Source organism: Trichosurus vulpecula, chromosome 4 (genome assembly GCF_011100635.1).
Source record: "Trichosurus vulpecula isolate mTriVul1 chromosome 4, mTriVul1.pri, whole genome shotgun sequence".
Taxonomy (NCBI): domain Eukaryota; kingdom Metazoa; phylum Chordata; class Mammalia; order Diprotodontia; family Phalangeridae; genus Trichosurus; species Trichosurus vulpecula.
In genome coordinates this window covers 4,107,730-4,122,996 of record NC_050576.1, presented here as the reverse complement: position 1 = coordinate 4,122,996, position 15,267 = coordinate 4,107,730, and the positions used below count along the sequence as shown (strand labels likewise).

Sequence of the window (15,267 nt, the reverse complement as noted above, 5' to 3'; positions counted from 1 at the left end):
GAACTAAGGCTAGAAGACAATGTGTAGGAGGGAAAATTAAGAGTTTATTTTTAATGAACTGCAGCCTCAAAGGAATTCGACTCTGTGATATGACCACTGAAATACGTAATGTGATTTCAGGGTGTTTTAATAGAGCCATTGAGTGAGTTTCCAGACAAAGAGCCTGCTGATGGCCCTGTTATGTTCCATATATCTTATCCACGTCTGAGAATAATTGGGGTCTTCCATCTGAACAAACCCCAGCACTCATTCACCGTGCCTTGTGTTTTCACAGTGCTTGTACCTATGGCAAGAGCATTGAACTTGTTAAATTTCTTCTTGACCAAAACATTCTAAGCATCAATCATCAAGGAAGAGACGGACACACCGGTAAGAGCGAAATATGACTGAAATCACCCCCCTTTGCGGTGACTTGTCAAACCCAGAGAAATGAGCCGGCCTGGGGGTCCTCCTTTCTCCATGCTCCTGAAGCTGCTAAGTGCAGCTGGTGGGAATTACAGTCCATGTCTAGGAATTCTGGTAAAGCAGAGAAGTGGATTGGGTGTCAGAGAAAACAGTGTCTGCTTAGAAGATGCTTTGTCTCCATAGTAGAATGGATTCTTTATCAGAGAAATCAACTCTCCCTTTCTAGCTCTTGCTGCAATCCTATTACAGGGCAACAATTGTCTTTGTGGCAGTCAGGGTTTGGTCAAAGGTTTGGTTTTCTTGCTTTTCTCTCCCTCCCCCCAACCTCTGTAGGATTACACTCCGCTTGCTACCATGGACACATCCGTCTGGTGCAGTTCTTACTGGATAATGGAGCTGATATGAATCTGGTAGCCTGTGATCCCAGCAGGTCAAGTGGTGAAAAAGATGAGCAGACCTGTTTGATGTGGGCTTATGAAAAAGGTATTTGAATCCTCCTGTTTCTTAAAGTGGTGTTTAAAGTACATGCATAGATGATGCATACCTAGCTTCTTTGCTCCCATCACCTTAATTCCCTATAGCCTCTCTCAGTGCTGTAGCAGGGCCTCTGTGGATCTGAATCAGAGTCAAGTGGACCCTCACTGGGGAAGTCACCCCTTGACTAAGAGAAGGGACTTATGAGTGCTGCTTTTTAAATGAGAGTCAATTGTCTTGTGTGGTGGGAGAGGGGACAGCATTAAGGACTTAGAAGAGCTGGGAGATTCTCCATGTCCTGACATAGAGAAGTGATCCCTGGCTTTTTCTTCTTGGTTTCAGAGAGCAGAACTGGACTAAATGGGTAGATGGGGTCCAGAGGGCAATAGATAGATATTACAGAGAGGACAAATTTAGGCATGATGTGAGCAGAAAAACAAGAATATTATCGCAAACAGCTAATGTTATGCCTAAGTGGGAAAGGCCTCCTTGTGAAAAAGGAGTTTTTCCCCATTGGAGCTATTTGAGCAAAGAATGGGTGAGCATTTCATCTGCTGGCTTATTCAAGGGGTTTCTTTTTAAGAGACAGATTGAATCTGATAGCCTTCACACTTCTCTCCAACTCTGTGATTCCATGTTGGCAAAGAAGAGAGAACTGAAAGCTGGTGGAGATTTATTGAGTTTGGAGAATGAGAGGTACTGTTGGAGAAGAGACTTTACAGAGAGGGAGAGGAAGGCAGATGTGAAGAAGAAGTAGAAAAAGGGCTCCAAAATGTAGCTCAGTAGAAAATGAGAAAAGTATGGGGACAACTATTTATTGCCTAAAGACTTTGAATAGAAACTCAGCAGAGAACAGAGTTCTCATTGAATCGCAAACAGTTCAGAACAGGACTCACACTACACCTTCTTTCCGGTAGAGAGACAACAAATACCTGTTTCTTTTTGAAAGACAGAGGTGAGGAGGGCATGCTGACTGCTGCTGGTACAGCTATAGTAGCTCCCTTGTATTTAATGCTTTAATGTTGATAAAGTGTTTTTTATATGACCTTCCCAGTTGTGTTGGAAGTGCCCTCAGCAGCCATCTAACTCACACCTGAATAAGAATTCACACAAAAACACACCCAATAAATGACCATCCAGTTCAATTTGAAGCCCTCCAGTGAGAGGGAGCCAATTGCCACCTAGGACTGATGAATACACTTCAATAGAGTTATAATTATTAGGAAGATTTAGCTGACAACCAGCATTTATTTTCCTTTTTGCATAATGCACAGGGCAGGTGTTTTTATCCACATCTTAGAGAAAGAGACACTGAAGGTTAGAGATATGAAATGAGTAGCTGACATAGGTCAGTGTCACACAAGTGAGTAGCATCGGAACCAGTCTTGAAGCCCAGGTCTTTAGAACACAAGATCAATTTTCTTTCTATCCTGCCATGGTGGTTGTATGGAGCTTATCCATCACTTAATTCTTTGAGGAGCTTGTGCTTCTTGGTAATAGGAGATAGCATGTCATGGGATCCTAGATTCAGAGCTGGAAGGAGCATTAGAGTCATCACGTCCAATCCCCTCATTTCACAGAGGAGGAATCTAAGGTACAGAGTGGTCAAGTGACTTCCCCATGGTCATACCCCTAGTAATTGCCTAGGGAAAGATTAGAACTCTTCCTGACTCCATGTGGAGAGCTCTCTCCCCTACATTATGCATCTTCTCCAAATCAAAAACAAGATGATTATGATTTAGATGACACAAAAGCACTTGGAGATCTTTTGAAGTGCTGACTCTATCCATGGTGTGGTGCTAAACTCTAGAATTCCAAAAACCAACAGGAAATAGCTCCTCCCCTCTGGGAGCTCACAGCTTTTTCTTTGGTCCTAATGGAGGCACCACAATGGTGCACATATGCCCAAATGGCATGTATATGTAAAGTAAGTTCAAGTTATTTGAAGAAACAGAGACAACTCAGGACAGCCCTTCTCTATAGGAGGGGATCACTTACCTGTGTTCTGAAGCACTACAGAAAACCTTTGGGTAACAATCGGTCTCTTAAATAAATGTTTTAGAGATATTTTGGGTCAAAAATAAGGTGTTTTTTGAGAGCACTAATATTTATGAGTTCTGTCCAAAAACGAACGCTGTATTGAATTCTTCATGGAGGTGGTGGTGGTGACTGGCTTTCCTGGCGTTTCGTTGATTGGGAGTGAATCCTGAAGAGTTTGTGGATTTGCTAATTTTGTGAAAAAAGAATGATTCTAGTGTCTTCTAACATTTTTTAACCAAATCCCTTGGCTTAGTGGACTTTCCTACTGGCCCGTGGAACATATGCCATATTTGTCACCCTTATTTGTTCAACTGACGTATAGGATGGCATTTAATTATTCCTATGAATTTTTAATGAAATGAACGTTCTAACTCAGGAATCCCCAGAGGGTCATTTTACATATGTTTTAGCAAAAAGAAAATAAAACCAACAAAATTAAATGGTGAGATGCCATTGTTCTGTTTTGCTTTGCTTGCTGGAGAAATGTTGATTTAGCTCTGTATGGGTAGGGTTTATTTAAACAATAGTATAGTAAAAAAGAAAATGTTGCTGGCAGTATGAATTGTGAGGCCGACCATGGTGGTATAGAAGATGAGGAGGCTAAACTGTAGTTAGGAAGACAGAGTCAAATTCAGCCTCTCCCTTTGACTCACTACATGACTATGAGGAAGTCACCTTGTGTCTCTCTCAGAGTCCATTTCTTCTTCTGTGAAATGGGGATAACATTCCTTTTGCCTAACTCTAGGTTGTTGTGAGTCTTACAATCATTGTTAAATGGTTTCAGCCATATCTAATAATTTCAACTCCATTTGGGGTGTTCTTGGCAAAGATACTAGAGCGATTTATTATGTTCTTCTCATGCTCGTGTACAGATAAGGAAACTGAGGCAAACAGGGTTAAGTGACATGCCCAGGGTCAAACAGTTGATAAGTGTCTGAGTCTGGATTTGAACTCAGGAAAATGAGTCTTCCTGACTCCAGACCAAGTACTCTACCCACTGAATCACCTAGCTGCCTAAATTATCATTCATTACTTATTAAGCACATAACAAGTAAGCGCATGAGGTGGAATCCAGCAGGCACATTTGTAAATATAAACAAAATAGAAACTAGATACATTATAACCTTGGGGAACAGGTGGGATAGCCTGGTGAGCAGAGACTAGGAAAGACTTCCTGAAGGAGGTGGCTCTTGAGGTGAACCTTAAGGTAAAGCAGGAAATCCAGGAGGAAGAGCTGAGCATGGATGTCCATCCTAAGCATAACAGGTGGCCAACAAAGATAATACATGGAGAGCACTTTGAAAATCATAGCCTCAACTTTTATCATTATGGTTTTGAAAGGCTGAACCCTATGAAAAAAATAAAGAAAATAGTTAAAAGGGGAGATGGGGAGCATTGAATATTAAGAAGATACACTCACATGAGGAAATCAGGTAAGGGTAAATGAAACCAGAAATAGAAATTTTATATTACTATCAGAAAATACCAAAGTCCACCTGGGCAGAAGGAGGAGGTAGATGAACGCAGGGAAGAGACGGCAAGCCTAGAACAGAGGCATGATCTATCAATAACTGGCAAATTCAGTTATCCAAATGTCAGCTAGAGAAGACAGAGTAGTTTAAAATTCCTTCACTTAACTCATCTCTGGTCCCTGACTTCCTCCCAGCTAAAATCCGGCCTCATACAAGAAGTCTTTCTTAATCCTCCTTAATGCTAGTGCCTGATCTCCAAGATTAGCTCCACTTTCTCCTCTCTGTATCTTGATTGGGCATAGTTGTCTGCATGGTGTCTCCCCATTAGCTGTGAGCTCCTTGAGAGCAAGGGCTGTTTTTTTTTTTTGTTTTGTTTTCATTTTTAGTTTGTTTTTTTTTGCTTTTCTTTGTATCCCTAGCGCTTGGTCTGGTGTCTGGCACGTAGCAGGCATTTAATAAAGGATTTATGACTTGCTTTGACTTCACTGGAGAGTTTTAACCTTCAAAAAGTAGAGGAAACAAATATGGGAAATTTTATTCTGTTTTTCATTAATAAAGAGGATCTTGAGTATAGAATGGTAATTTATCGGAACATGACTAAGTAACAACCAATTCATCTTAGAAGATATGATAGAGAAGAGAAATGTCAATCAACATCTGACATATACTGTAGATTTTAAGGAAAATAAAAGATTTCAAAGAGTTCAGAGAAGGGGTATGTAGACTCACATGGACTAAAAATCAAAAGAAGAAGTCAGTGCTAGAGGAATGGAAAGCCCTCATGAATGAAATTGGGAAGACACAGTTAGGAGTCATTTCTTATGATGAGGAAAATGAAGAGTTATCTAAAGGAACCAATGAAGATGTGCAGGGACTCACCGACCAAAGTAGAGTTTTAATACAGATGAGAAAAGCAAGTGTTGGTAAATGAGATAACACATGTAAAGCCTTTGCAAATCTTATAGTGCTAAATAAATGTTAAATGTTATTCTAGCAGAAGATGTCTGCAAAAGCTCACCATGATCCTATCAGAATACAATTCATCAGGAATGCTAAAGATCAGTGTGAGCTGAGACTGGTGAGCCAAGCGAAGAAGTATGTAAAAAGGATTGATAGCTGCATTGGGGGAAAATGGAGCCTCAAAGAGAGGACCATTTCCTTCAGTGAAGGGGTGGGAGGGACAGTGATTATTGACAGAGTTTCTTCACCATTTTTGGAAGTTTTTGGTTTTGGTTTTGCCCAGGATAATTCTTGTTGGACTGAAAATGAGCACATTTGACTAATGGAGAATAGATTTTTAAGATAAGTTAGGAAGATGACCACCTGGCTGCCCTTGATAAGTTCAGGTCACTAGACCAAGATCGGCTACAACTTTGGGTATCAAAAGAACTGGCAGTCGTTGAACCACTTTCAGTGGAAATCGGAAGACATGTCGAGATTATGAAGAAAGGCAAATAATGTCCCAAATTTCCTTTGTAAATCAGTCAGACAACAAGCATTTTATTGAGTGTTTGCCATGTACCAGTCACTGCACTAAGCCCTGAGAATGCAAAACAAGGCAAAGATACTCTCTTCCTTCAATTATTTTACAATCTAATGTGATAGAAAACATGTAAGTAAGGAATAGAGTATAATGGAAGTTAATGTCAGAGGGAAGATACCAGCAGTGAGGGGGGAAGGGTCATAAAAGCCTCTTATAGAATATGGCCCTAAAGCTGAGCCTTGAAAGAAGTCAGGAGTCAGAAGTGAGGAGAGAGAGCCTGCTGGGTGTGTTGGCAAGGGAGCAGGAGATGGAGAGTCATGTGCTAGGAACAGCAAGAGAAGAGCACGATTGAAGTACATGAAGGAAGAAAATGGAAAGGGAGCAATGGTCCAAATTATGAAGGTCTTTAAAAGCCAAAAAGAGACTTTCATAATTACATTAAATCTTGGAAGTAATAGAGAGTCACTGGAGTTTGTACAGTCCAGTGGGGAGAAAGGAGGAAAGATATCATCAGAAGTGGACTTTAAGAAGGTCTGTTTGGCCTAGAGATGACAGAGACAAGGTAGAAAAGCCAACCAGAAAGTTATTGCAATAATCTAAGTATGTTGTAACGAGGTCCTGCACCAGGGTGGTGGCTGTGTGAGTGGACAGAAGGGGGAATACAGGAGAGAGAGACATTGTGAAGATTTGCAATGATAAGACTTAGCAAGAGTTTTGATATTGGGGTGGAGGGATGTTGAGAGATTAAGGTTGAGTCTGTGTGCCTAGAAGGGTGACATACCCTCAACAGTAAAAGAAAAATTAGGAACATGGGAAGGGTTTGCAGAGAATGATTATTCTGTTTTGGACATGATTACATTGAAGACTTTAGACCTGTTAACTGGCTTCAGCAAGAACAGGACAGGAATAACCATTTTCTTCTGGTTGACCAATTTGGTAAGCAGGGAGGTGTACGGTATAGAGAGCCACCATGAAGTTAGGAAGGGCTAAATTCACGTCCATCTGGGACACACCCTGGGAATATCACCCATCTTATTAGTGTTCCAGGCAAACCTCTCAGAGTGTAAATGGCAGAGGATGTGCCATCTGCCATTGGTAGAAGCTGCTTTCTCATCCAGGAGCTCTCTATTAGTGACCAGACCCAGGTTTAGTCCTTGTCCCCCATAGGCCTAGTAAATCAAGGGCATGCTATAGATGTTGTGTTGAGATTTTAGCCTTGCCTTTGATATCCTTTCCCACTGTTTTGTGGACAAAATGTAGAAGTTTGGCATGGTTTGTGGATTAAGTGGAAGGATTTGGAACCAGCTAAATAGTAGAACCCAAAGAATACTCGTTACTGGTTCCATATCCCATTGGAAGGTTTCCACGTGAGGCCCCAGGGACATGGTTTTTGGCCTTTTGGTGTTTGACATTTCAACATAACTTGGAAAAAGATATGCTTATCAGGTTGGCAGATGAGCCAAGCCATGTGATGACAGACTCAAAAGACCATTTTGGGATTTGTGCAAAGATCAGAATAAGAACTACTTAGGATAATAAGACATGAAGGGTTCAGCTGTATATTGGTGGGGAAATACACAAAATTATGACGCCACATTTAAAACATAGTACCCAAAACTACCTGACGGGGTTGTTTGGAGACAAATACTCTGTAAAACTACAGAGCATTATGTAATTGTGAGCTAGCATTATGATGACATATCAGACACAGATATCTCCACCTCACTCTGCCTAGCACAGGATAATGTTAGGAAAAACAAAATCTTCATTTATTGTGTGAATCTAACAAGAACATTTGCAGATGTGGGTGATTCCAAATCCAGTTCGAATCCAGCAACTCTTCTTAAGCACCCTGGGGAGACAAAGAAAGAAACAAACCACCTCTTACCTTCAAGGAGCCTATGTTCTAGGGGGATGTGTAGAGAGAGGACCTAGAAACAGATACACAAATTCAAGGTAATCGGGGATGGGAGAGAACACTACCCTCTGAGGTAAGCGGGAGAAGCTTTTAGGATGCGATACCAGAGCTGATCCTTGAAAGAAGTAAAGGATTCTAACAGAAAGATTAAGAAAGGAGTGCATTAAAAGTATGAGGGAATGGCCTGTGTAAAGGCCAGGAGGAGAGCAGAGTCAGAAAGCTGAGTATCTGTGGGAGCCACGAGGCTAGACATTTTTCTTTGGAAGCTGAGATTCCTTTCTTAAAAATTTTTGTGCATTCTCCTTGTGTCTGTTGAAACATGAGAGTAGTTTTAAAAAACAAACAGACAAGCCATACAGACTGAAGGTGGCCCTGGGCTGGACTCCAGACCAGGATTAATAGTGCCTAGGTTTTCAGAGAGGGTAGAAGGGTGAAGTACGCGCAGGTATCCTCCAAGAGGGCTTCTGAGACCATTGACTCTTTTGTTGTACCATGGATGAGTGGAATAACAAGAATATAAGCTGTAATAATGATGATGATGATACGCTGCTTCAGAGTAAACATCTCGTGTACGTAAAGAGAAAGGCACATTTGCCAAGACGTTCCCTCCCTTTGGTCAAATTCTTTCTTCCGGTGACCACGAGTTCATATGATTTGAAAATTTAAATTAATTTAATAGAGAAATCCCTGGATCAATGGACCCAGAATTGGTAAAGGAATGTAAGGATCCTCTTTCGAGGTTAACATTTCAGAGAGCACTGTTTCCTTTTTCAAAATATCCTCAGTAGTACCATAAGAGGCAGAATCTTAAGCAGGATATGAATGAAGAAAAGAATAAATGAATGAAAAAATATTAAGCATTTATTATGTCAGGCACTGCACAAATACCACATGGCCTTGTTTTTCCCTTCTCTTACTGAATGTCTCAGTGATGCCCCAGGGCCCGGGAAGAGTTAATTTCTGTTTCTGGGCCCCAAAGAATCGTTTAGTCCCCCAAGGCTCACTGTAGGATCAGATATTAATGATGCTTTGTGTTTCGAGAGCCCTGTTAACCTAAACAGCTGAATGTAATTCCTGGAAATCATTTCCCCAGTGACCTCGATTCAAAGGAGAATCCTCCAGGTTAAAGTTTCAATACGCCTTTGCCAACCTCCCAAGATCTCCTATTTTCTAACACCCAAAGCATTTTCCTTCTCAGACTACCCACCCTCTCAATGCCTTTTCTTTTCTAAGATTCCATCTGAAAGTACAGAGATAACTGTCTCCTTCACTAGGATTTGTTCTCCCCTTTCCTGGGGGTACAAAGGACTTGTATGAATCAATTTAAATTGGCCAGAAGAAACAGCCAGAAGCCTGCTTATGTTCAAATCCCTGACCCTGATCACCAATATGGAAAACCCATTGAAAAGACTGGCACGTAATCTTCCATCCATTGCATTAAAGATGAAGCTGCCGAATTGAAAAGATCCCAGCCAATTAGAACCAAGCCCACAGCTCAATACGGTTTGTCTGCCAGGGAGATTTGGGAAAAGACAGGGCTGACAATGAAAAGTGCTCTGACAAATCAGACTATTTAAGGTCGGAAAATCACCAAACTAGAAACAGAACTAAAAACTTCTTATTTGCCTCAGTTCTGATCCCAGTTAAAGTAATTTCCCTGAATCCCCCACCCCAATATCTAATTATCCCGAATACAGTATTTGTACACAGCAGAGTCATTCTAACTCACGGTGACAGGGAGATGGAGGTGGAGAATTACTAAGTAAGTGAACAAAAACAATAAAAATCAAGGGTCCTGCATCATGAGATACGCTTTGTTCATTCCTTTTGACAGGTGTAGTATGGTGTGAATTATTTATAGTAAGAGTCCCAGAGCATATTCTGGAAAATAGATGAAGTCCTATAGACATGAGCACATACAGCAGCCCCTGCCAAGAAAAATCAGAAGAGGCGGAGAGAACTCTGCGGCCCCTGGGAACTTTTGTGCAGACTAGGAAGGGATGGGAGAGGCATCCTGGCAGAGTGTCCTGGAGAGCGGGCTTTGACATATGCCTCTGGTACAAATCTACTGATCCTGTGGCCATGGGCAGATCATTACCTGGCTCCTCTGGGGAATCCGGGCGGTGCTCTCAGGCTGATTCGGGGAGGGTCTCTCGGCTAAAGTACAGCCAATAATAACCATGATGACACAGATGACAATAGCAACCGCACCAGTACTGATGATAATAACAGCTAACATTTCTATGGTGATTTAAAGTTTGCAAAGCACTTTACAAAAGTCTCATTGGATGTTCACAACAGCCACGGGAGGTAGGCGGAGTTACTATTCCCCGAAGTTAAGGCACTTGTGTCTGTGGGAGGATTTGAACTCTGGGCTTTCTGACCCCAGTGCTTCATCTACTCCCCTACTCAGACGCTCCAGCTCATGAGGGAAAATGTGCTTCTTTGTCTAAATAAGAGGATCATGGAGCTAGAGCTAGAAATGAACCTTTGAAAACCGAGTTCAACCCACCTCATTTTACAGGTGAGAAAACTGAGGCACAGAGCTCCGGTGAACTTGGCGAGGGTCATTCGGCAAGTTAGCCCTAAAGCAGCCTTCGAATTCTCATCCGTCTGACTCCACATCTTGACTTCCACCATTGTGAAAATGGCGCTTGCCGGGGTGGGAAACACCATTTTCTCTGAAGAATAAAAGCCATGGTTGCGCCTAGGGGAGTGGAATGGTGCGCAGGGGGTTCAGATGGCCTTTGGCGTGTCATTTATGACGACTCACACGCCGGAGCTGGAGTAGAAAGATCGCTCCATGAATTTACGATCGGCAAAAGAAACGAAAAAGGGGCATACAGTGTGGAGTTGGCACCAACCGCTAGAAAACCCAGCTCTGCTCTGACATCCCAGAGTGTTTAAAGGCAAAGCAGGCAGAGGGCGCCTCCGTCGCCTCAAGGGGATTCCTTATGAAGAGGGTGTACGTGCGGGAGACTGAGTGAGCATTGCACACTCCAGTGCAGTTCCCCAGAGGTTGTTGGTACACACAGCACACCGCGTTATGCAGAGGAGAAAGTGCAGACAGGCTGTAAGCTGCATCACCGGAAGGGGAGATGGGGAAAACCATATAGATACATAGCATCTCCTGTGTGCCAGGCGCCGTGCTAAGCGTTCGTGCAACAACCCTACAAGGCATGTGCCGTTATTATACGGATTTTGCAGCTAAGGAGACTAAGCAGACCGGGGCAAGTGACTTATTCAAGGTCACACCGCTAGTAAGTTTCTGAGGCTGGATTTGAATTCAGGTCTTCCTGTCTCCAAGTCTGGTGCTCTCTGCCCTGCATTGGCAGCTGCCTCAGTGGAACAGTGAACCCTAATTACAGGGGTGTAACCCACTGATGTGATCATAAATCCATAATAGCACTAGGGACGTCAGTGAGTGAAAAAGGTAGTATTAAGGGAAAAAGGAGAAGATGGTGTTGTAGTTAAGGAATTTCTGAGTAGCCTTGACTAAGGGCCACCGAGTCCCTGCCCCACAGTGCTGAACATCCGGGCCTTTTTTGACCTTGGGAAGCTGCATTTGTTATTTGGGGACGGCCATTCTGAGTCCCAGACCTGCAGCACATTTAAAGCGAACATCAAAATGAGAGGACCACTCTAAATGTTTGGAAAATTATTCAATCAAATATTCTAATGCATTTATTCAAATGTAATTTCTAGGGCACTGAAAAAAAAAAAAAAAACATTCCCAGATGTGGAGCGGGGAAGGTGTTTTGTTCCTTTTCTTTTTCTCCAGTCAGTCTAACTCTGTACTGCAAGCATGACCAATGTGAGCAGGGTTTGTGCTCCTATTTCTTCCCACCTGGAGTTTGCCCACTCTTCTTCCTCGTACAGATGGTGGGGGAAATATGCTTCAGTTTATATCTAGTACCTCGAAAGCTAAAGACATTTTAAAAAACACAGTGGTACAGTACAGGAGAGAGAATTTGTGGGTTGTCTTCTTTGTTTTCCCCTCTGAGGTTGCATCAAGAACCTAGTAAGCAGAAAATTCACATGCAGACACTGGACCAGCATCAGGAGACCTTGTGGACAAATCAAAGATGCTTCCGGTGTGGCCAAAGGAAGGGAAAACCAACCCAACAGCAACAATCTGTTACATATTGCTCACGGACTTGGAGTCAGTAAAGCCGGGTCTCAACCCCCCACCCCCACCCCCTTAGGCACCCAACAGCTAGATGACTCTGAGCACTGTTGATTTTTCTCTTTGCCATACTTTCCTCCTGTGTAGAAAGGGAGAGCTGGGACTCTATGGCCCCTTAAGCACCTCCCGACCCTATGTCCTTACTGAAGCTGTCTTTCTGGGCTCTCTCCTGTTCCTTGATTTGGAAAAGCAGAGCCTGGAGAGCCTGTGGTTCTTTGCCCAGCTAGTCTCTCCATGAGGGAGGCCTGGCTGATTTGAGCCTGTGACACTTGACTAGAGTGATCTTGGATGGTGGGGAGGAGGTTGATGCTGGCTGGCATGTCTCCAATTGGGTCTGGTTCTCTTATGCAAGGCTTCTTCACTGATTTGTGTCCCAGAACCCTTTGGCTGAAGCCTATGAATGTCTTCTCAGAATAGTGTTTTTAAATGCATGGAAGGCAAAGGATTATCAAAATATATTAAAAAAAAAAAAAAAAAACAAAGTTCACCTGACCCAGGTTAGGAATCTCTGTTCTAAAAAATCCTAAGGATGAAAGGGTAGGCCTCTTCAAAGTTCCATGCCACTAAGGTAGGGAGCCTGTGGCTATGCTATGTTGTCCATGGACAGACCTGATTACCTGATTTCTTCATGGAAGAGAGTTGGGGTGGCTAATAAAAGGAGCTCCCCAATAACTTGAATCTTTTGTTGAAACCTTTAATTGTCCATATCTTTCTCCCTATAGAGCAGAGATAGTCCCATTGGCTTCTTCTAAAGAGGGCAAAAAACAACTCTTAATTACCTTTCCATGCCTGGGGCTGCTGCTTCATAATTTAGTTTTCTAATGACTTAGCCTCTTGTCTAAGAGAGGACTTCTCAATACTGGCCCATAAAAGAGAGTCAACAGACAGTTCTGCTTAGATTGTTGTTATCCTTTTCCTTGGTGGGTTTTTACCTTCTCTTAGTCCCTCTGCACTTAGCACAGTGCCTGGTATATAGTAAGCACTTAATAAATGCCTGTTGACCCAATGACTGTGTCTTTTCTGAGATCTAAAGTAAGTGGAGGAGTAAGTGGGGGCGAATGTGTCAGATAGAAGTGTGTTCTCCATTGGTGTTCCTGCTCAGAGATCCCAAGAAAGTATGTCCTTGGAGAGGGCTGTCCCGGCTCAAGAGATGGCCACATGCAGGATAGTGATGGCGTCTCCTGGAAACATGTGAGGGAATGATATGTACTCTCCCATTTGGCCCAAAGGGAGAGATCATGGAGGATGTTTGTGATCTCTCCCCCTCACGTGAGTTCAGGATCGGAATTGATCCATATCCCTCTGAGCATTCCCCTAAGTTAACTGTTATTCATCCAACGACATCTTACTCCAGTGCCCAGGAATAATGTGAATATTGACCTTGGTCATTTAAAGGTTATGACACTAGAGTATGAGTTCTGGCAGGTGCTTCTAGATTAGAAGGAACTTGAATATGACACATGTGACTCTATGCCTGTTGTTCAAGGACCAGGCTTGTTAAATGGGAGAGATGGGGTCCATCATCAGATTTAGTATAGGGTGAGGCATTTTTTCAGCTATATTACCATTTAAACATCCTTTCCTAAAGTGTGTGGGGGGGTCACTGTCATTACCCTGCGTGTACTCACACTGATGAAGTCACACACCTTTGACATATTGAAGAAATAATCATCCAGCAGTTTGGAGCATTTGAAGACTAGAAAGTGGTGACACAGAGAAGAACATATGAGAGACGCACAAGGGGCAGCTAGGTGGCATGGGGAGTACAGCAACGGCCCTGGAGCCAGGAGGACCTGAGTTCAAATGCGACCTCAGATGCTGGACACACACTTACTAGCTGTGTGACCTTGGGCAAGTCACTTAACCCCAATTGCCCTGCCCTCTCTCCTCCAAAAAAAAAAGAAAGAAAAAGAAAAAAGCAAGGGAGAAAGATGCATGAGGGAGTTCTCCATGGTGGAAAAGAGGCATCCATAAAAGTTTCCGCTAAACCAAGAGGGAGAAAATGAGGTATCAAACAGATGGTAATGGATAGGAAGAGTGAAGGAAAGGAATGAAGTAAAATCAGTTCAATCCAACAGCACGTATTAAGAGCCTACTCAAAGTCAGGAATTGCAATAGGTGCTTGAGATGCAAAGGCAAGTATACATCTGCCCTTGTTCTCAAAAAGCTTACATTCTGCTGGCTAGGCACTGGAAGAGGAAGTTGGCCAATATGCAAAGGACCTGTGAGTTTCTACAAGTTGGGGCCTGATGTTAGAAAGTCCTTCCACCAAATGCATGTTATACTTGGTCTATGATTTCAGAGTCATAGGAAGTTGTCTGAGGCATACTAAGAATAAATGACATAGAGGCTATGGATTCTATATGCAGAAAATGGTGTAGACATCATTTTGGTCATGGCCAGTATGGGAATTTGTTTTGTTTGAATATACATTTGCTACAGGGGTTTGTTTTCTTTTTTCTTTTCTTTTTCAGTGGGAGTAGGGAAGGAGAGAAAATAAATACTTCTTAACTAAAACAAAACAAAACATTCGAAGGTTAAATGACACAGGAAGCATCAAAGATGCAGGAGCTGCTTCACTTTTGTGTGTGTGTGTCTCCTGTCCCTATTGCAATGGCTGACACACAGTAGGCCTTTAATACATGTGTATTCTTATCAACACAATGGATATTCATTGATTCCAGAGAACTCATAATGAAGAATGATCAGTGCCTCCTAACAGAGGTGAGAGATTCAATATGCCAAATGATGATGGAGTTAATATTGAGATTTGTTTGGCTAGACTATGTATACTCTCTACAAGGGTGTTGTTTTTCCTTTTCTTTTTTTCAACAGGAGGGGGATATAGAAGGGAGAGAAAATAAAATACTAATATTTAAAAATAATTTTAATTTAAAAAAAGAAAATAGGTCCGTTGATGGATTAATTGGAACTTTGACCCAAGTCTTTCAAACTGTAAGGCCGACAATCTATTCCCCGACTCCGACTCTGACGGTGTATTAGCATTTCGCAAAACACTGAGATATTGAAAAGAAATGTGCTTCGTTGTTCAGTGTGCATGAAACCTCAGTCACAATAGTCCTGGACCTGTGTAAGATCCTTGGACGCAAACACTAACTGCTTGATAGAGCCAAACGTTTTCTTTCTTTATCAGACTCTGAATGACCTCTGGGCAACTTTCCATTAGTATCCTGGGCTCTCTCTATTTCTCCATAGTCCCCATTTTAGCTTAAAGACAATTTGGCTAGCAGCTACTGTGGCTGTATGAGACCAAAAACAACCAGCACAC

The 15,267-nt window shown here is 42.4% G+C and overlaps 1 protein-coding gene across 1 annotated transcript in view; it reads left to right on the top strand.

Moving 5' to 3' along the window:
* Positions 1–15,267, top strand: part of LOC118847934 (serine/threonine-protein kinase TNNI3K) — a 394,003-nt gene that overhangs the window by 142,523 nt on the left and 236,213 nt on the right. Inside the window, exons 10-11 of the mRNA XM_036756639.1 lie at positions 275–369; positions 739–888. Of these exons, the coding sequence (XP_036612534.1) occupies positions 275–369; positions 739–888 (245 nt within the window). The remainder of the gene's footprint in view (positions 1–274; positions 370–738; positions 889–15,267) is intronic.